This window comes from Ptychodera flava, chromosome 9, assembly GCF_041260155.1.
Source record: "Ptychodera flava strain L36383 chromosome 9, AS_Pfla_20210202, whole genome shotgun sequence".
Taxonomy (NCBI): Eukaryota; Metazoa; Hemichordata; class Enteropneusta; family Ptychoderidae; genus Ptychodera; species Ptychodera flava.
In genome coordinates, this window is record NC_091936.1 from 3,586,417 (window position 1) to 3,608,122 (window position 21,706).

General features: G+C 35.9%; 2 protein-coding genes across 7 annotated transcripts in view; one reads left to right on the forward strand and one right to left on the reverse strand.

Moving 5' to 3' along the window:
* LOC139139789 (E3 ubiquitin-protein ligase RING2-like) overlaps positions 1–21,706 on the forward strand; it is a 45,020-nt gene that overhangs the window by 13,448 nt on the left and 9,866 nt on the right. For 3 of the 5 annotated variants that reach the window (XM_070708701.1, XM_070708704.1, XM_070708702.1), the window contains one exon: positions 21,435–21,471. In XM_070708701.1, the coding sequence (XP_070564802.1) occupies positions 21,435–21,471 (37 nt within the window). Of the gene's footprint in view, positions 1–21,224; positions 21,304–21,434; positions 21,472–21,706 lie in introns of those variants that run through there. The other 2 variants (XM_070708703.1, XM_070708705.1) reach the window with 1 other exon arrangement.
* LOC139139788 (uncharacterized) lies at positions 136–21,564 on the reverse strand. 2 transcript variants are annotated; one of them, XM_070708700.1, is made up of 16 exons: positions 21,414–21,564; positions 19,912–20,030; positions 18,937–19,014; positions 17,492–17,579; positions 16,790–16,935; positions 13,704–13,756; positions 12,990–13,117; positions 10,052–10,153; positions 9,021–9,100; positions 8,403–8,525; positions 7,122–7,261; positions 6,114–6,224; positions 5,401–5,585; positions 4,558–4,682; positions 3,889–3,972; positions 136–3,050 (listed from the first exon to the last, which is right to left on the reverse strand). In XM_070708700.1, the coding sequence occupies exons 2-16, from the start codon at positions 19,992–19,994 to the stop codon at positions 2,966–2,968; spliced, it is 1,611 nt and encodes a 536-aa protein (XP_070564801.1). In that variant the 5' UTR covers positions 19,995–20,030; positions 21,414–21,564; the 3' UTR covers positions 136–2,965. The 2 variants fall into 2 exon arrangements, with proteins under 2 accessions (XP_070564801.1, XP_070564800.1); XM_070708699.1 differs by lacking the exon at positions 21,414–21,564 and adding an exon at positions 20,927–21,061.

Sequence of the window (21,706 nt, forward strand, 5' to 3'; positions counted from 1 at the left end):
AGTATCATTAAGTGTGACTGCTGTCAGCAATTTTTATTCACAGATTTGCTAACTTCTTTTCAATCTGTACAGACTAACATCTGTAACATGACTTTGAATGGCATTGGTTTAATAAAGTTTGCTGTCAACAATAAGAAAGTTGTAATATTATTTATTTGATGTACCACACTCAATACAGCCAAGCCAAAAATACATAGCTGTTACAGTTGCTTCTAAAATCATTTCTATTTATTAAAATGCACACACATTTTGAACACAAATAAAGTGATATAATGCTGACATGTAATTTTAAAAGAGACGGATCAGCAAGTTGATCCATTCAATGCATTAGTTAACATATAGTCATTGACACTTCATTACACATGTATACACCAATGATTGTACAGAAATTAGATTGAAATTAAAACTGTCAAAATAATCATGACTTGATTGATAATTCAAAAATATTCCCACGTCATGCATTTGTACACTCAAAGTTACAGTAAAGAAATTAACAGCTGAAAAGAATTTGACACAGCTGTTTGAAAGTAATACAGTTGTTTAAAATCCTCCAAAAATGTTAAAATCTAGAGATTTCATATAAAGTTCATTTTCTCTCAATGTTTAAAATGATCTGTGTAAATATATACCGGTAGGATTCAATTGATACATTACATATTCCAGCAGGATAGCTTGACTAAAAGCCAAATTTTGGGTTGTTCTTGATAATATATGATAAAAACCCAAGTTTCTTCCTATTGCTAAGTAAAAGGCCTAAATATAAATGTCATGTTTATACTAGCAATGTGTAAGTTCTTGTTTCATGTCATGATAAATGATACAATAAGTCTGCCCTATTTGAGCTTTTTTAGTAGTAAACTTTAAGACCAATGTCTATCAAATTTCAGTTAACATCAACACGGTGTTGTATGTAAGAGAAGTACTTCACCTTTGGCCACCTGATTTGATTCTGATGTATAGACCGGTCACCTCTAATAGACTGGTCACCTGGTCTTCACCTCTGATTCATTACTGATGTTACAGCAGCAACAGCAGCAGTAAAACATAGAGTACAGAGTGCTGCTGAAGAACTGTGGAGTCAATCTCTACTAGATCATACCTTTCCTTGTTAAGCATTACTTTGACAAGCATTACAGTATGAGTAATGGCAGATGGTTGATGACATGAACATATTACAATTATATCAGTTATTATCATGTACACATGATATGATGAAAGAACGCTACAATTATGTCAATTATTATCATCATGTACAGATTTTGCATCAAGTGAACAAACAAAATGGCTAATTATTTATTTCGGTGGGTTGATGGATCAGTCAAGACTGGTACTTTCATTGTCTGTAATAACTGTCTTCATTGAAGAATTTTTTACACAGTCACATCTTCCTGGTACAAACTGTGAGAATATCTTTGGTGTACAAGCAAAGTGTACAAGTTACATCTTGAAGTTTGGAAGTTAAAATTCAGAGCAAATAAAACTTGCAAGCTATGCTACACTGAGTCTGTGAATTCAATAATGTATAATACCTTGCATGTTGTTTGTTTATTTTAAGTTTTGGAAGAATGCAATACAGAAGATTTATATGCTGAAAGTGGAAAAACTTGTTGTACTAACATAAACCCTACTGTACAGCTAAAATTCTGTTTTACAGGATCACCAAAAGCTGACGTTTCAATACTGAACTAAAACACTTTCTCCTGAAATGTGAATTGATACATAGGAAGCTACTATGGATCATTTAATTTTCTAAAATTCACAGACTTGGACCAGCTGTACCGTTTGGCTTGTTGAACTGTTCAGATAATTATTATTCTATTCAATTAATAATATGAGCATCCTCATCAAACCTAGGCTATCTGTGTATGACCAGTAAAGGAATTTGGAAATTTGTACCGTTGGTCATGCTGTCTGTTCATCAAACTAGGTGGAAAGAGGTTAATATTTTGAAAGTTTGGCTATTTTGATTTGAGCTAGAGCAATGACATTAATAGCAGAATATGGTATAATTCTGGCACATAGTGTAGTTTTGTTTTTATAGAGGTGAGAAATGGTGCACTTCTTTCACAGTAGTCAGTATCATTGCATCACTATTCAGGGCTCAAAATTAACTTTTTTCCCTGGTAGTCCACTTGGGCTACCATTTTCTGAAGTTGGTAGCCCAGTGACAATGGCTGGTAGCCCATGCATATTTTAGTTTGGGGATTTTTTTTCATTAACAAGAGAAGAAAAAGCTATTTTTCCAAGATTCTGCTCATGAAGTGAATTTGTCATTCATTTGATGTGAATACTCGCACACCTTTATTTATACCCAAAGGAAACTGGTATAATTGACGACAGTGACACTAAAAAGTTTGGTGACCAATCATTGTATTGACAACCGGTTTCATTCTCAGAGTTGCATGCCAATTTTGATAGTCGTTATGGCAATGACAATCACCTTAGCAGGGCTAAAAACAGACCATGGGCTTTCTGTAGTAGGAAGGAATATTGATACAATTTGATCAAAATGCAATGAGAATACGTTTTCATCGGCCATCATTTTCTGTGCCTGTCATCCAAGTATGTCAGTTAAGATATTGAAACCTCGTTGCAAAGTTCCATCTCAAGGTTGTCTTTGTAATTTGCAAAACAAAGTCATAGTCTGACCTTACTGTGTCCAGCTGGGTTTGACTGCATTTAGCTCGTCCAAAAGTGACAGACTGGACATGGCATGCCAAGTACTGACTGAACTTCATGTCCCAGGCTTTGGTAGTCCATGTGGGCTACCATTTCATGGACTTTGTAGCCTGAGGGAAAAGTTGGTAGTTTGTGGATGCGGGACTATTGCAAATTTTGAGCCCTGCTATTGTATCACCGACATGGTTTGTGTAAGCACAGTTTTCAGTTATCCTTTGAATGGCAAGCTATGACAACATTTGCTGGTATTGTCATATCAAACATGGCTTGTGTAGAAACCAATCCTTTATTCATCTTCTTCAACTAGTATCTCATTCACAAGATAGCAAGTTTCCAGATGATCACTTCCAACGATGTGTTCAAACCGGGGTCTGTTCAAGATGACAAACATATACAACCTTGAATGAAGTGTTTAGGTCATTACTTGGTTCAAGTACATGTACTATTGAGTATCATGTACATGTATCACAGACATAATTCACTCATAGTAACACAAATGGGACTTTAATTTCAGGCTAAGTCAATAAGGGCTGTATACAGAAGGCCAGAGAACTATAGTGTGAGAGATTCTGAATACCAATCTGTCCCAAAGGCCAACTGCCCATTAGGTGATTCATGACCCCATCAAATATGACATTATTACACATAAGGTAGCACTTAATAAATACATTCAATGACCTTCAAATGATATTTTGATCATTCAAAATTGTGTGTGACCACATACATCTGATTAGTTTTCTGCAAATATACTTTGCAATTATCATGTTTCTGTAGTTTCTATACAAGAAAATAATTACAATGAATAGAGTGCTAAATTTTCTGTTTGGTGTAACAAACATAAGAATATATATTGAAGTCTACAGCTACACTGAAAACTAATGTGTGTGATTACATGTACCTCCAGACCATTGGTTACTAAGCTGGGCGTATCTGTCAGTGTAACATGGATATGCAGTAATTGTGACAAGCAGAGATGGTAATTCAATCTTCCACATCAACCTTGCTAGTAACTCGGCACACAGCCAATGTTTATACCCAGCCATACACTGTAGTTGCAAGCACTTTATATGAATATCTCCTGCTTGTCAACAAATTTGACTTGTTCACTACAGTAGCAGCCACTGTAAATTTCAACATGATAGAAAACTGCAAATTTCTTTGGATGTTTGAAAGCAGCTTACAAAATTATGAAATACCATCCATACTCACTGTAAGTCTTTGGCCGAAACACCCTTCTGACAATGTTTCTGGATTTTTTGGAAAACATCCTTTCCAAGACTGTCTATGCAGTGACTGGATGAAATGAGGAAAAATATCAGTGAAGGACATGATGAGTTGATTCAGATGTACATACATTACTTTACGATGATGAAGTTGATTCAAATGTACACATTACTTTACAATGAAGAAATCATGTCAACAATAGCAATGACATTTCAGCAATTAAAATCATGACCTATCAATGGTAGGTTTGTACCTGGGAGCATGGCTACGCCAGATATCTTTCTCTACGCTGTCCCACTTTAAAAAACACTCACATATCATTATCCCTTTTCATGAAAAAATAGCAAACACACATGACTGATTCTCTAACAGGAATATGAAAGTCATCATGAGGAAAACTGTTGGTATGTCTATTCAATGCAGGAGATTACAAAACATAACACTGCCACATATTTGTTGTGTAGGAATTTTCTCAATGAGTAATACAGCTGGTTAGAGAAGAGATCCCGATGTTGATAAGTCAGAAATATTTGCATGATAGTGCACTAGTCAATCATTCTATACTTAGATTTTGTATATCCGGCCAGACAAAATCTACCAGCCCTCTATTGGTATGTCACATGCAGCAGTGTTTTTGGTTTGTCAAATACTTACTCTCTTAATATCTGTCTACAAGATGATGCTGGCCTGTCAAAATCCTCATCTACTTGGTAAAATTCATCTTCATAGGCATCTGTTCCCACTGCCGTCATGGCGTGATTGATAATTTCATCCAAATCCTACACAAAATTCAAGAAGTGTCTCTATAAGATTAAATAACTCTACCAGTATATTAACTAAGGCAGCAAAAGGATATTTGTAAGTTTAGTTTAAATGGCTCTTCAGTTTTCATTAAAGTAAACTGTATTCTATTGTCTATGCTGTGTTTCATCCTATAGCCTTTGTTCAGCTAAAATAAATAAGAGATTTGTTTCTGGTCCTCACTACTTGGCAAAAGTTTTGTGGTGATGCATTTACCCATGACCACTCTGATATGAGATTATTGCGACTGTTTTTGCTTTTAAATTTCCTGACCACAAAATACTTTTTCTTCCTTTTTGTAATTTTATGGGTACAAAGGAACTCCACATATAGAATCTATTTATTTTGCTGATATGATGTCATGAACCCTTTACAATCAGCAATTTGTTTGTGAATTCTGTGGAGAGGATTTTGTTGACAACACAATGAGAAGAGACACAGGTCTCAGAGTAAGACAGACAGATGACCAGAAATAAATTTAATTGTTGACCTTCACGGCCTAACATGGACATTTGCAGTATAGTTTATTGCCTATTTACAGGGAAACACAAGGAAGGTAAATCTGTTTACAGGGAATCACAAGGTAGGTAGACCTGTTTTAACAGGGAATCACAAGGTGGGTAGACCTGTTCACACGGAAGTACAGGTACCAAGTTAAATGAGAAATAACTATGCAGACAAACTGATTTGCTATACCTCTTCATCTGTTTCATTTTCTTCCTCAAAATCATCAGGATAATCAGTTTCTTTGTCAATTTGAATCACTGGCAGATCTCCTTTCCTACTTGGATATACATGTCCCGCAGTCAATTCACTTGATTCAACATCAGGATTGTCATCATCATCATCATCTCTGGCTTCTGGTACTTCCTCTGGGATTTCTGTAACACAAGATCAACAATTAGTCACTGCAAAGTACTGTGCCTGGGTATTGGAATATTTGCCAGGGTTCTCCATAAGCCGACTGAAACAGAGAACTTTAGCAGGGCATTTGATATGTTCTGTCAAGTTCTATAGTTTGTAAATAATATCATTACCTTGTTTCCAAAATAAAATCCCATAATGATTGCAAAGTCATCTCTGTAGAAAGTAAAACAACAGGTTCTGATATTTGGAGCTATATCATCTGTGTGGCCATTACTTTACTGTAATGTTACCTCAAGGGGTATGCCAGGGTTACTATGTTTGTACTGACATAGATAACATGATCTTCATGGTCTGAAGTTGTTTGCTGGAGACTAAATCTTTTCATGCATTAGGAAAATTGAGGATTGTCAACATTTGCACAATCCACCAGAGAAATTTGTCTGTGTTTAAATGGTTAGAACTATTGCAATCAGATATGTTTTGAACCCAAGTTATTTATTGTATTTGTCTGCTTGTATCTTGAAATCTATAAGTTGACAAACCTTCATCGGAGCTTTCACAGACATTATCACCTCCACCATTTTCCTCATCAGAGCTTGTGAAGTCATCAGAGTATTCCCCTGAATCCCTTGGTTCAAGTCTACGGGACACTTCTGGTTAATTATCAAAGAAAGACATTATACTGTGGTAAATAAAGATGACTTACATGTAAACCAGATTAATAGATTTTATTGATGCCATTGTCATTGGTAGTTTGAGCTACAAACACTGTTATGTAAACATGTTGACCACTGTCAGTCAATGACAAATTATGAAAGTGTAGGACTCCATAAGTGCAGAAACAAAATGTGGTCAGAATTTGTTACTTTTTCATTAAGGCTAAGGAAAAGGAGAGAGTTGTTTCTGATCATGGCTTCTTTTCAAAAAATGGGCAACAATGTGTATTTTTAAAATTTTTATTTCTTGTTTAGTCCAAGTCAATAAGTCTGCTTTCCAAAAATGTAGTTAAAAGTTAACTGTTCATGTATTATATTGAATTCTGGTTATTTAAATGCCGGTGGAAGAGGTACATAACTGTAGTTTATATCTTGTGACTTTAATACTGCATTTTCTCTATCATCTCTACTCTACTGAAACAAAATAAAAGTTGACGCAAAGGCTTTCAAGTGATGCATGCACTGACCAGAGACAACTCATATTTTTTGGCCTAAAGCAGAAAACTAATATTCTGAGAGCAGAAAAACATGAAATATGTTCCTCCTTGTCTATTGCATTTCTTATCAAACTGTGTCCTTTCATAATGTTACAGACGTCTTGAGTTAAGATCTTAAAGTATTGTCTTACGGATTTGGAAAAGTTGATTTATCAGATAAACAAAAATCATTCATAAGAATCATTAGATTCTTGTTTATATTCTTGTACAGTATTTATGATATATCTACAGTCTACTGGTACACAACAATCTATTCAAAATTTTGCCTTCATATATGAAAAGACATACCCTATACAGCTGTGCCATACCTGGGAGTTTGGCTTACAGTGTAACCTACCTGGACTGTTTGCATAGCTATTGCTCTGGCTGCTACTAGGGCTTTGTAATGCTGCTGATTGGTTAAGTCTGTCAGAGACTGATAATTCTGACAGTTTGGAAGTGTTGGCAGATACAGCTTGTGATTCCGCATCTCCACCTCTGAAAGTCAATCACAAAGGAACACCACATGTGTAAACAGGTGACCTAGTGGCCAACATAGCCTCACTGTGACACTTAAGTAAATTAAGATAATAAGTGTGGCTGCTTTGTCTACTGATGAACATAGGACATATTTGAATATTTGAAGTAAATTTCAGAATATGCTGTAGACTATTTTTGGGGATGGGAAAGTCCAACCTGAAATCATTAGCATACATCAGTGCTGGCTGTGACTGCTGGCACACTTTGCCTGAATGCTCACATTTAACCATAACTCAACTGTCCAGACAAACATTTTCTTTGACTAAAACCTGTATATGTTTCCCTAAAATATAAGTATGCAAGTTTTATCATGATTTCAACAATTCTGAAGCCAGTCATCCCTAAAACCCTGCATACAAAAAAAAATGGACAAGGAGATTCTGAGAACATTCCCAATTTGATGTTTTTTTTAATTTTTGACCAAAAACAGCAAAAATTACCTGAAAAATAGTTTTACAGATTTTTTTTGCGATTTGTACAAAACTGATATAGATCCTCCCAATGGACCTTCATATCAAATTTCAAAGCAATCTGATAAGCGGTTTCAGAGTAGGAGATTCTTTCACAAAACATAGGGCCAATGTCCCTGAAGCTACTACAGACATGGATGGTATAGAGGATGTACATAGCATGGTAATACCAGATATAGTGAGTGCAGAGGTCCTTTGGCAATATTCTTGTGGCAGAAGAATTGTTTCAGTATGGCCCATACTTACAAAGACAATCATCAATAGCCTGCATAGAAAACTACAAAATATGCCTATAGTGTCTTTGCTATCTCTCTCTCACACACACGGTGGACACTTATACAGGCAGTGTGACAAAAAATCTTGAAACATTAAAGATCTATTAGACAATTGCTGGGTCAAATTTAGTTGAAAGTACCAGGATAGTCAAATACTACATGATGTCGTAGTTCAAAGCATCTTCTACACATTCAGTGTGTATTCATTCCAATCAACACCAAGCAATACTCATTGATATATAGATTTGTTGAAACTTCAAAATCACACTTACAACGCTGCATTGTGTTGAACCAAACTTTGTAATAGTTTGGAAATGTCATATTAAAATAGAATATGACTGTATAAGTTCTCACCCATTATGGCCTTCTCTTGACTCTGGTCTGGACGGTTTCTTCTGTTGTAATAATTCTTGCTGTTCTTCAATGAATGAATTGATATGTTTTTGTACAAATGGAAAAGAAAGTATTGCACTGGCACTGTTCATGAAAAGCAAAAACAAATGAACGGCAAAATTAACTATGGCAGTGTGATACATTTCATTAAATAAAAGTTTGCTTGTTTTTTTTAGATTTGGTATTTGTAGTAATGAAATCTTTTAGCCCAGGACACCAAAACAGGCAAAACCTTCCAATCGGAAATCACTCTGACGACAGGGAACTTTGTGGTTCAAATAACACTGTAGTTTGCATCAAGGTACTAGCCTGTTCACCCCTATTCACAGTGAATAGGTCCACAATCACAATAAATAACAATGGGTTTAGGCCAAACCATGGTGGTGAATGGGTTTAGGCCAAACCATGGTGGTGAATGGGTTTAGGCCAAACCATGGTGGTGAATGGGTTTAGGCCAAACCATGGTGGTGAATGGGTTTAGGCCAAACCATGGTGGTGAAACTGAGGAACTGAAATGTCTTTTGTGTGGTATGAATATTTCTGTACTTTAGAATCATGTCCAAGCTTATTCATTTTTACCTGGGTCTATTTTCTGGTTCTTTCACCAAGATGGCATTGATTAATTCCCTCATATCATTGGAATACATCTTCGGTACTTCCTGTGGATAGATATATTAATTCAAAGACCATAATATACACTACACAGCACATAACTTAGACACACAGCTCTATATTGTCTTGGCCAGGTATCACTGCTTCATATTCCCTGCACACTTTAATTTTCAAGTAATTTAAGTTGCACATGTAGTTTTTGTTGTATCGGGACTAAACACACAGTGTATCCATTGTCCTTTGTGGTACATGTCATTTATAGCTTAAATTTGGAGAGAAGCCAAGACATAAAGAGTGGGCTCTTTGAAAGTAATCAGAGACATACAGTCTATGAATTTGTACAGCTGTGATTACTTTGTTGTTCAAGTCACCATCGAAGACATACTGGATAGCTGTGTAAAAGTAACATTTGAAACTGCACACAGGACCCTACAATTGACTATTTAATTTACAAGAAAACAATGAACTGTTTCTTTGATACATGTCGGAGAGAAATCTGAAGTATCTGAGAGAAATCTGAAGACTCAAATTTTCGATGGGAGCCAAGGCACAAGTTCTATCTTATTGATTCCTGAACCCTGTTTCATATTACATGGCTCAAGTACTTAATTTCAATTCATTTTCCATAGGCCACCACAGTAGCATTGGGCTAAATTTTCCTATTTTGAAAGATTCAGTAGCAAATATCCTGTTGACACATGGTGTTTCAATGACTGATCAAATTTTGTGTGGGCAAGTCTATTGAAATTTGAGGCTGATGAAAATAGCGCCCCCAGTGATGTTTTTGCAGAAATTCATGCTCATTGCTATGATTTCCATGGGCCTTATAACTCCGTATATTACCACAGAATGCTACAGCCATCTTTCACAATATTCTGCATTTTCATTCAAGCAGACAATAAACTTTGCCAAAAATGTTTCAAATCCAAACTTAAACCAAACAAGCATAACTGCAGCACTACTTTCTGTGGAACCTAAGATTCAGGTAAGAAACTTACCGCATGGTCACACTTGACAATCTTGTAAAACAAACTTATTAAATTATTTGCATCAAATGCTGGTTCCAATCCACACATTTCATACAACAGGCATCCTAACGCCTTCAAAATAAAGCAAAATAAGAGAACAATCAGTAGATTATTTGCCATTATCACATGAACTAGCCCGAATTCCCACCTGTGTGACGTAGAACAGGACGGATAAGAAATCCGAATTACCCCTGTTGTACGTCATCAACCGGAACTTTTTTCTTTCATGGTACCGTTCATACATGCAGGCGTCGCGACACGAACAGATTAGATTTGTTGTGATCGATGCCGTGCTAGCTCGAACGTTATTTTTACAAAAAGGTGACCCGATAAATCCAGACATGGAAACATAGAAGGTATATTTGTCCAACGAAATTTCAAGTCGCTAAAACAATAGCTTTTCCCGAGAATCGAATGGAGATACCGACGATCGTTATTTTAATGGCTCAGTAACGTGTCGGCTCCAGTCGAGTCGTGTGGACGTCATACCTGGCGATCCCGGTTGGCGATAAAACCGAAACCTACACCTCAAACTGAATAAATGAGTATAGTATAATCTTCGGGAAAGCGACATAGGAGGCACAAGCCTAAAGTCATTCGACAATCAACGATCAATTTCCTTAATCACACAAAAACTCCGTAAAGTCTCGCTCGGAATCAAACTTGCAGCGCGGCATAATGCCGTAGCGAAGACATAAGCTATCGAGCTGTGTACAGCACTGTGGAATCCCATGTACTTCGAAAGTTGACTCAGACAACACTCAAAACAGAGTTTCCGTCGACAAAATTAGGATGTATCCAAGGACGAGATATGTGTCAATGCAAACATCAAAGTTCGTAAGACGAAAACATTGATGACCGAGATCGGGATTGACGAGTTGCCGGACGAGTTGACACCGGCAGAGACCGGTGACGGCAACGTTGTGGGCACAGACATGCAATGAGTGTGTCATCGAACGGAATCTTTCGCGCTCGCAAAGGTCGTAAACTTGTGTGATATTTTGAAAGCCACGGCATCTCTGAGAATGAGAATTACTGTTTCGATCGTGTCGTCTCATTTACTTCATAAATATAATTGTAAATATTCTAAGTAACTCTGAATACTATGATTATCCGTCGCTAGCACGGTGAAAGCTATGTCCGCCGATGGCCAACTTGCCTTGGCATCCGTACAGCGCGAGACAATGATTGACACGTTCACGTGACCGAATCCGTACGACTGGTTGGTGGAGATACCCTTTAGTGTAGCAAATTTCAGCTTGATGGGATTTATGAATGAAAGTATCTCCTGGGTGACGGGCCGCTTTACTCTTTAAATGAAAGTAATCCGCGTAAGTAAAACACAAATCGCGACGAAATTCATGCAATTTGTTACGATAATTTTGATCCATCTACGTCAAAAGAAAAATAAGAAGACTGTTCATGTGATAAATATATAATCCCATGGTATTTTTCTCTGTTTGACGTCATCGTATACTCGTGTTTTCCGCGGAGCCGCACAACTTCTCGCCTTCGGCTCGAAGTTGTACGGCTCCGCGAAAAACACTCGTATACGATGACGTCAAACAGAGAAAAATACCATGGGATTATATATAATTACATTTTTTGACCAAGTATTGTAGTTACAGGGCCAGTAGCTATAACCTTTTGATGATTTTTCACGATCTTTGTTTTACATATGAATTATGAATTCTTGTTCCTACTTCTCAAAGCATTTTGAGATAAACGGCATTTAACTTGTATACACAGCATCTGTACATATAAACTGCACTTTTATTGTTTATATTTTAAGTCTGCCCCCGATCAGAACTCACTTGTCAACATCAACAAAGCAGTAGAATATTGTATGAGCTGGGTTGACAAACTCAACACAGTGTTTCTCAGCATGCTTTGGGGAGTACAACAAGAAAATATATTTGAGGTTAAAAACAAAAGCAGTCAGGAAAATCATATAAGTTACAGTTTATGGTCCATTAATATCAAAATTCTTACTAGCCACTATACATTTACTACATAAAATAATCAAAAGAGATACGAGCAAAACAGGACAACAGGCAATTGTGGTAAAGATCAAACTTAAGGGACTTTGGATTAACAGAGTACGATCCTACTTGGAATAATTAAGATGTGTTAATGGGTCGGGGACGGAATGGTGCTTGGCGCGATTGATTGCACGACGCCCGGTTCATAGACACTGCATGCGGGTAAAGTGACAAAGTTTCGAATACAAATCTGAAACACATATCACTGCAGTTCCAGACTTAACAGCAGTTGACATCACAGAGTTGTTTTCATTCCGCAATTGTCCGTGTATCTCCAAATTTCCCCTCGTTTTTGCAGATTTTTAACCGTTGGAATATTTTCTGTGTGAGGAGTGCTCCATGATTCGGTAAAGTATGTATGTTAACTACTGAAATGTTGTTGTTTAAAAACTGTTTTTCTCGAGGATCTATGGTCAGCACAAGTAAAGAGTTACATGCACATCAATATCAGGCCAGTAAACAAAGATGATAAAAATGTACAAGTACAAACACATTTCCACACAATTTTCAGTGCTATTATGTCACAATGAACAAAGCTGTATATAAGAAACAGTCTTGGTTTCTATATTGTACGCTACCACACTCAAGAGTAGAGTCTTGCACCTTCCTGTCGAGACGTGTATGTAATGGTGTATTTAAATTGCATATGCATTTACACACACATACCTGCATGCATGTGTGTGTGTGTATGGAAAAGAAAGTACATGTATGTATGTATATAACTACATATATCAGTATACATGTGTTTGTTCATCTACATGTACATGTATGACATATGTGCAGGTATCAGCATGTATTTGTGTATTCCTGTGTATATTTGGCTATTACTGGTACACTTGGACCACATTTTATATACCGGTACCTACCCATATGTCTGATTTGTTATTGTATGGTATATCTTGGCATAACTCTGGACTGAGATAGCATGGAGTTCCAACACATGTACTGGCTTTGTCTATTGTATAATCTAAGGTCCTGGCTATCCCAAAATCACCTGAAAATTGAACAAACATAGAACAGTTACATGGAAAGTAGTTTCAGCTTTATAATGATCAAAGTATTACATATTTGAATAACACTGCCTGGGTCCAATCATGATTAGGAAGTGAATTAAATGATAACAGGGGAGTTTTTTCTACTGGGTAGTGAAACATTTAAAGGATAAAACATAAATCCTCATTCTTGGTTTGCTAAAAACACAAACCATGTTAGTGTACAAACAATGGGACAAAATTATTAGAGGAAGCTGTCAATTTAAGTCAAAAGATTGAAACACTGAGAGTTTTAGTTTTCTAAGTAACTGACTGATGTTTAGTCCAACTGAAGCAGTGGAGTTATGTCCAAGTTAAAAACTGTGATGCCATCTATAGATACACATATATGTATTTATTTAAAGTATACTACAGTATTTATTGGCAGCGCATCTTAGTTAATTCTACAAAAAGGTAAGTGTGTGTGTGTGTGTGTGTGTGTGTGTGTGTACTGTGTGCTTAATACAAAGTTCATTTTCAGTGACTTAGCACGAGCTATAAAGTAAAAAGCATGGACATGATAGGTGGTATGCCTAAATCATCTCTTACCTAGCTTGATAACTTCTTTCTTTGTAAGGAAGACATTTTGAGCCTTGAGATCTCTGTAAAATACCAAGATTCACAATCGTTGAATAGAGAGCATGCAATTGTACACTACACTTTATCATACTCTTATAAATTATTTGCGAATATTTTTGTAGAGCATAGTCTTCTTGAAACAAAAACGCCTCAGAACTCCTAAAATTATATATTTCTCTTAGTTCTCTTTACAATATTTATATGCTGCTACAAGTATCAAGTATGTACACATGCATACGTAGCACTTACGTTCATACATTTGGTTGATGATTTGCATGTATCTTATTTCTTGTCTTTTTCACAACAGTTCTTGTATTAATGATAGTTGGATAATTCAAGGAATAAAAGAACCGATGACTTATTGTAAGTGTGTTTGTCTTATTAAAATCTCAAAAAGAATTTGAAGTGCTCCAGAAAGATTCTATGATATATATGGTTGAGATGTTCAAGTACATGTATAATTTCATTTTCATCAAATGTAATGGTCTTAGATTTACTGGTAGTAAAGAGCCAATGAATTGTAATTGTGTCATAAATGATACTTATTTAGTGTAAGGTCACAAATATCGTTACTTAAACTTTAAAGTCAGTTTTTTACATTTGCTCGTAACTGGAATAACAGTATTGATATATCTCCTATACCCTTTAATCTGCCCGGCTTGTAATTTTCCCATCTGCTAGGTCAGTAAAAAGTGGTATTGAACCACAGCCTATGCACATTTTCACCTACTTGGCATGGTATCTGGTTTTGACAGTAAAAATCATACAGTACAGTATCCGTGTATTTAGGGGCCTTGAAATGTTCATGCAACATATGGGACATGTTACATGTACATGTATGCTGTATTGTTGTAAATCAACACGACCTAATATGTACCTGGCAGCATGTTAGGGTTCACTCAAACAGTCAAGCATACTTGTATGTGTCTATCTAGACCTAATATCCAAAGTTAAACAAAGCTCAGTGGTGCTGTGGGTGATAATTAAAACGCTTTCTGAAAGATGCATGTTTTTAAGCATCTTTTTTAAGTGTTGACATTGTGCGAGATTTTGATGTCAAAGGGTAGAGAGTTCAAAAGTACAGGAACAGCTTTAATATGAGAATGAGAGGTGGCTGACCAGGCTGTAGGAATTGTTCAATCTTTTGGAGAGTACTTTCCATGAGGTAGCTGCAGCTATTGACCAGCGCCCTCAAGCGGTGACTTGTGACTATGACGAAAACTGTCAAAGGTTCTTACAATTCATTTATGGGAATGCTGTTTGGGCTGCCACGACTAAACATTCTGTTAAAGTCAAAGGAATCCAGCAAGGAATATTTAGATATATTTTCCATTACCTACTGATGTTAATTACAAAGAGAAGCTAGTCTTTGTTAACATATTACCCTTGTCATTTGTTCAGGAAAGTGCTTGACCTTATTAACCTGTGGTTTATATATTCAATTAATAGTTTAAAATTGTGTTGAGATTGTCATGCAATGTACAGATTGGTATCAGTGCTGATTCGAATGATCGAATTTCAGTGATCACCATGGCACACAAGCGCTCACTGTTATCAATAGCGTGTAGGACACACAAGCACAGAATAAACTGCATGCAAAAGTGACTTTCTATTGTAAACAGGGAATGTCCGGTGAGAAAACTACTTGCAAAAATGTCTCTGAAAATGTTAACTGTTTAATTGGCTCCGCTGCGCCCGCAGTTACGTGTATTTTGATGTATGATGGCCGCCGTGGTACGGCGGCCACCATGTATCCATAGGGTATAGCCTATGTGTCCGTCTCCAGGGGTGGGTAGGTGTTTTGTTGTATTGCTAATAAAGGTTTATTCTACCAAACTTTGGTGTTTTGGTCTTGCACTGCCCTTGACAATCTTGCGTACACGTTTTATCAGTATGCTGCAGCTATTATCTTATCAGTTTGATTGCCTAATTCGCCAAAGTAAGCAAGGTAGTGATTTAGTCTATTATTTGATGAGTTTGAGTGCCTAATTTGCCAAAGTAAGCAAGGGTAAATTACTAATCTGTGGACGCTGTCACCAGATTATCACCGGATTAACTTTGACAAAGTCAACAACGAGTGCACCAGCAAGTTATACCTTGCTGGTGCTGGTGCATTAGTTCCAGGTCAAAATTTGTAAATACTCATCAACATAAAAGAATGGCATAATGTTTTTGGTATTGCACTGCAGTGCAAATACTGGTCGTACGCACGCTACGATGCAAGTAAACTGTGGTACATATGTAATAATCACTGTAACACACTTTCTTTTTCACATCTTCATTTTAACACAGTCATTCTATGAAATAATTTACAAATAGGTAACACCCAGAATTCAAATTGTGCAAACAAAAACTATGTGCACAAACGCACATACATGTAGAAGTGCATGTATTTCCATATGCATGAGTTTATTTGCATGTCCTCTCTTGGGCGCACTGGGTCTGTGGAACAAAGTGTTTTATTCCACAGTAGAACCATTCCAATAAGATCAACCAACTCACCTTACACAATTATTATAAAGTGAGGACATGGTACTGGTAAATGGATATCTCATTCTTTGAAAAGTTTCATTGTTGCAGAATTTACTTTCTTTTGTCTATCAAATATATATCATTATTTTACTTAATTTGAATTACTGCTATTGATATTTTTATTCACCATTTTATCCCCTTACAAATACTCAATCCTTGGACTGACTTTGTGAATGTGACATTTACACATTTCAGGCACCGTATCCATGGCAGACATGCTTTACTTGTTTACTTCGGATGAGTCTTTATAAATAAAAACGTTGCACATCATTCGAAAATTCCTCTTCTCATTTTTGCTTACCATCGGCCATATCTAAAGGTAACATATTAGTGTTTTGTGCTAAAGTTTAGAAACATTGGTGAATGGTTTCGGAATCCCATACCATTTATATTGTTCTCTAATATGAATAAATTGTTATACCAGGGGGACCCAGGTATTAAAGATGTCTGAGAAACTGCCAATAAATTTAAATACTGGAATACTGGCCTTAAAAATACACTGAGCATGAATTAAGAAGACTTACCTATGAAGCACTTTCTTGGAATGTATATACTGTACTGCCATTGCTATCTGTATGAACCACTGCATAACTTTGTCTTCTTCAATGTGGCTATTCTTGACCCTGGCTGATTGTAACTTTTCATCTAAACCGCCCCCATCACAATAATCCTAGATTTCAACAAAATTGAGGGGTTTCATGTGTGCATATTGCATACAGAGCTAGCACATTCATGTTAAAAAAAGCTACAAACACAACACTGTCTGAAAATCATTGATGTTTGGAATATATTTAAACTGAATAATGACAAATCTGAAGTGAAGAATTGAAGTCTAAAAATTCTATGTATCACATACAGCAAGTGTCTACTTCATGTATGTTATTGAATGTTGCTGTTGACAATTTTATACAAAAGTACTGGCAAGGCCAATCATAGCAGCAGTGATCTAGCCCCAGGATTGCCCCCATGCATTTTTGTGTACATGAAGCAGTAACTTTGTGCAGATTACATGTACATAGCTGCTTTCCCGTCAACACAAATACCATATATCAGGGAGAGCAACATGCTACAGCACTCCAGATAAACCAATCTGTGACCTGTTCCATCTAAATTGTAAAATTAGAAACCTTCCTCTATAAACATGGCAGGACTATACCTTGTTCTAGAGAATCTGTACATGCGAACATTCAGTATTGGGATTTCCCATTTCTATTTGCAATACATACCTGTATGATGCAGAGATGCAAACCCTGCACATCAAAGAATGAATCATGATAAGTCACTATGTGTGGATGCTTCAACTTTGATAATATCCTGAAATGGAAATAAATATACATATCATTTGAAAGATCAACATTGGAATATGCCTGTATTATGGTTGGGTAGTTGAACTGAGAAACAAAGATTTGAAGTAGAAAAATTCAAAAGAGATCCTTGAAAATTGTTCACCTATTTGCCACAAACAGAGGTAGATTTGTCTTCATTCGAAGACAGAAGATGAAATATAAATGTATGAAATTTCATTTCATTTCATTTGATTGTATTGCCAATTAAAGAGAGTGTATATTGTACAGGTTGAGACAGTTACAAGATAAAAATGTCAAATTTGCTGATGGTGTTTAAAACCTGACCATAAACTTACTGTAACCACCTTATTCCCTACAAAGTACTCATAAATACTCAACAAGAAAATGTAACTATAGAAATTTCCAATCTGGAACTAGACAGGAAGATCTCAGCCCAGTTGTGTATTGTGTAAATTTAGTAGGTAATAGAACACAAGATGCATACTTTTGGTATTGTTGTAGAATTGTATGTGTTTCTGTGTTTCTGCAGTCTGTCACAGTGAGTATCATCATTCTGTGGTATTTAACATTATTTGTCAAACCTTTTTAATGATATTTCCTTTTTATTTACCAGACAATTTTCGAAATGTACCTCTTTGTGATATGACCAATAAGTCACCATATTGAGGAAAAAATGTTGACCCAATACAATCTCTGCTTCTGTGACAAACTGAGTGCATATTGAGCAATTAAAATGTTGCCAATAATCACATTTGCACTTGGAAAACAAATACGATTGGTTTAAATGTTGATTACTTTGATTACCATATTTGGCTCATCAGCCTTATGTAACGATGTTGGGTCAAAGCAAAATCTCAAAATGAAAATTGGACAAATTTACATTGGTTGTTCCTATACCGGTACACTGAATTTCAAATTTAACTTGTATTCCAAGCAAAATTTATTTTTAAAAAGATATCTTTCGTCATAGCAATTATGAAGTTTGAATAGTGAATAGGCTTATAAACAATCAACTTTACAAGCTCTAATTTCTTCATTGAATGTAAATTTGTCACAAAATGCACGGTGTTTCATACAATCACACATTTTTGATATGAAAAGACCTAAATGGCCAACTTGGGTGAACTTTCTTGATGTTTTGATACTGTTTCTTTGGTTACTGTATCAAAAATTGGTTGAATGAAGATGCTAGAGATCATCAACAGATGAGTAGCAAGCACTGTAATTACTAACATCAGGTATATTTTTGTTAACATAAAATCAGTGATTAGTTGAAGCATATGTAACCTATACTAAGGCACTTTGTTTGCATAACCTGAGTACCATTTCATTTGACAATCTCATATTTTAGTACATTTTCTAACCTGGCTTCTCTCAGGACAGCATCCTTTGTTCGTGTCTTTTTCTTTTCATCTAACTGTATTTTCTTTAATGCTAGTAGCCTGTTGTGTGAGGATAACATAAAACAAAATATTAGATATATGGAAATGACAGTGCATATCACTACATTTATGTGTACTTTCATGTGAAAGGTGTTTTGAGAGACTGGCTTTCTGGGAGATGTAAAGTATTTGCTTCATGAAACATTGACGTCTTTGACCTATAGTAAATATTGAAAATAACATCATGCAATACAGCAAGTTGCACCACACATATTGCCAGTCACACATGGTATAAAACTTCACATATAGAAATTAGAAACCCAGTGAAAAATAATATGATGAAAACCTGTATACTTTCAATGCCATATCACTTATCAATGACAAACAGGTTTTTTGCCAGTGGTAGTAAAGACATCAATCAGGAGTTGCTTTAGATTATTTCGTTGGCCATTTTTCAAAAATCACAGTGAAACTTTTGGATATTTTGCAAAACAATTGGCAATTTGCCACTGTAAAACAATCATTATCTGAAATGGCTATTATACACAACCAAATGTCCAAATGATGGGTCACAAGGAAGTAAATATAAATTGGAAGGTAGAAACCCTGGTAAGGGTACCTCAACAGGTGATTTTCAGTATTTATGGTATACTTTTTGGTATTACATTTAGTGATGTGAGAATCTTAATTCTTTGCCATTAACTCAGGCACTCTACGTTGAAAATCTTACTGATTCTAAATTGACTTCCAAACAGCATTCACTGGAACACCACAGTAACAGAAAGATACTGTTATTAGTATTAATTAGATATACATATTATACTGCTTATATTACTACACTGGTACATGCATACTGTTAGTTACTGGTAATGAACACAACTGCCAATGCCATGATCATGAACTGCAAGCACATATTTTATTACAAACTGTTCACAATCTTTGCTTTGTCCAACTCACTTTTTTTGTTTTTTGCTTCTGACAAGATAGACATCACCTCCAGTGCCATGCCCAAGTGTAGTTACTATTTCATAGTCTTCCATTCTACATGTGCATATATCTTCGTCTCTGGTTCATGTCTGAAATACATGTAAAGATTTTTGTCTGTTGACTCATAGCTTCTCAGTAATTAACATTGTTATATAACCTATTTGAGTGGAGAATCCTTCCAGATGAAAGTTGTTGTCTATGTATGTTTTCAGGGTTTTATTTCTTTGATCAACATATCATGCATTCACTCTCATAATTAACATTTTCATGGCTTCGATCATAGACAGTAAGGATACAATTTATTTTGACATACATTTTTACATGTTAAAAAGATAGGTCAACCTGTATATAACTTGATTTGTGAATGTGAGAATATAAATGAAAAAGGCTAGTAAACAAAATATAAAATTCCAGCAGCTGCTGCTGTCTGCCACAAAAAATGCATTCGGGTGCTTTTACAAGGTAACTGGAGTTTTCAATGGTGTCTTTTCTGTAGGGCATGTTAATCGGTATTGTACACAGAGTTGATCGTTATCTTTTTTCGTGTTTGTTCCTCCATTCGGCTTTGATGTGACGCCGAAAACGCACTGAACCGTTCCACACATGAAATTTGAACGTTTACGTAACCAATGGTTACCACTTAGCTGTGATGACTTTTAATGCATTTATACAATAAAATTCGCAAATCCTTTTACAAGTAAGGATCGACACCATCCTATAACTTTGTAATTCGGTCAAGGGCTTGTAGGCGTTCAAAGATATACAAAAGACAGCACATACAAAGGGCATTGTTTTCAGGTGGAAGAACCACAAACGCAAAGTAACTTCGACCGACTTCACAAGTACTGCGGTAGTTGTAGTTGTCCTGAGATCGAGTCACTGTGCCCGATCATACAGATTGATACGACACAAGCGTGCGTGTACAAAAGACATCACGTGTACGGCCACTACAAGAAATAGATTTAATAACTGTTTAGTTCCTTACCGCCGGTCGAGTCATTCCCGAAAGTCCCATTTACAAGAGACTGATCATGGAACATCACATCGGCACGTAAAAACATTCAACACAGCACTTGTAACCTTTATTTTGCTATTTACAGCTGAATATACTTCGTCATTTACACAGTGCCAATTCATCAAAATCATTTGTAAAGTATAAAGGTAGCGAAAACAAAATTTAGATAATGTGCTATTAGTGGTCGATGATTATTAATTTAAACAAACGATGACAATATTGTTGAAAAGAAATTTGCATTATAAGTTAGAATAAGTAAATGTTTATAGTTTACGTCCTTGTCAGATGAACAAGTGGACTGAAAATGCATTAATACAGAATAGACCAAAATGGCGACCACTCCAATGGTAATTTCGGGAAAAATACCCGATGCATTCATTTCTAACCACTGGTTTCCTGTTTAATTGGACCTTTCTTTGCTTGAATTGAATGATGATCCCCTCAGTTTTACACATACCTTGTTTTTCTTTCATTTCAGACCGCAGGATCAAGCTTGCAACCGAACAAAACATGGGGTAAGGTGAAACTTGAATGGATTATTGAAATACGACAGGTCTTCCAGGCGCCAGGCAGATAGAAAATGTGGTCGATCTGCCAAAAAATTAGCATATTCCGTCCGATTTTTTTCTTCTTTCAGATATTGCATACAATAATTTTAATTTAAACACAATATTGTTCCAGCAGACCTAGAATTACAGGATGGTATTGTACTGTGTTCACAACATTTCGTTTCGTTTGACAAGCTGATCA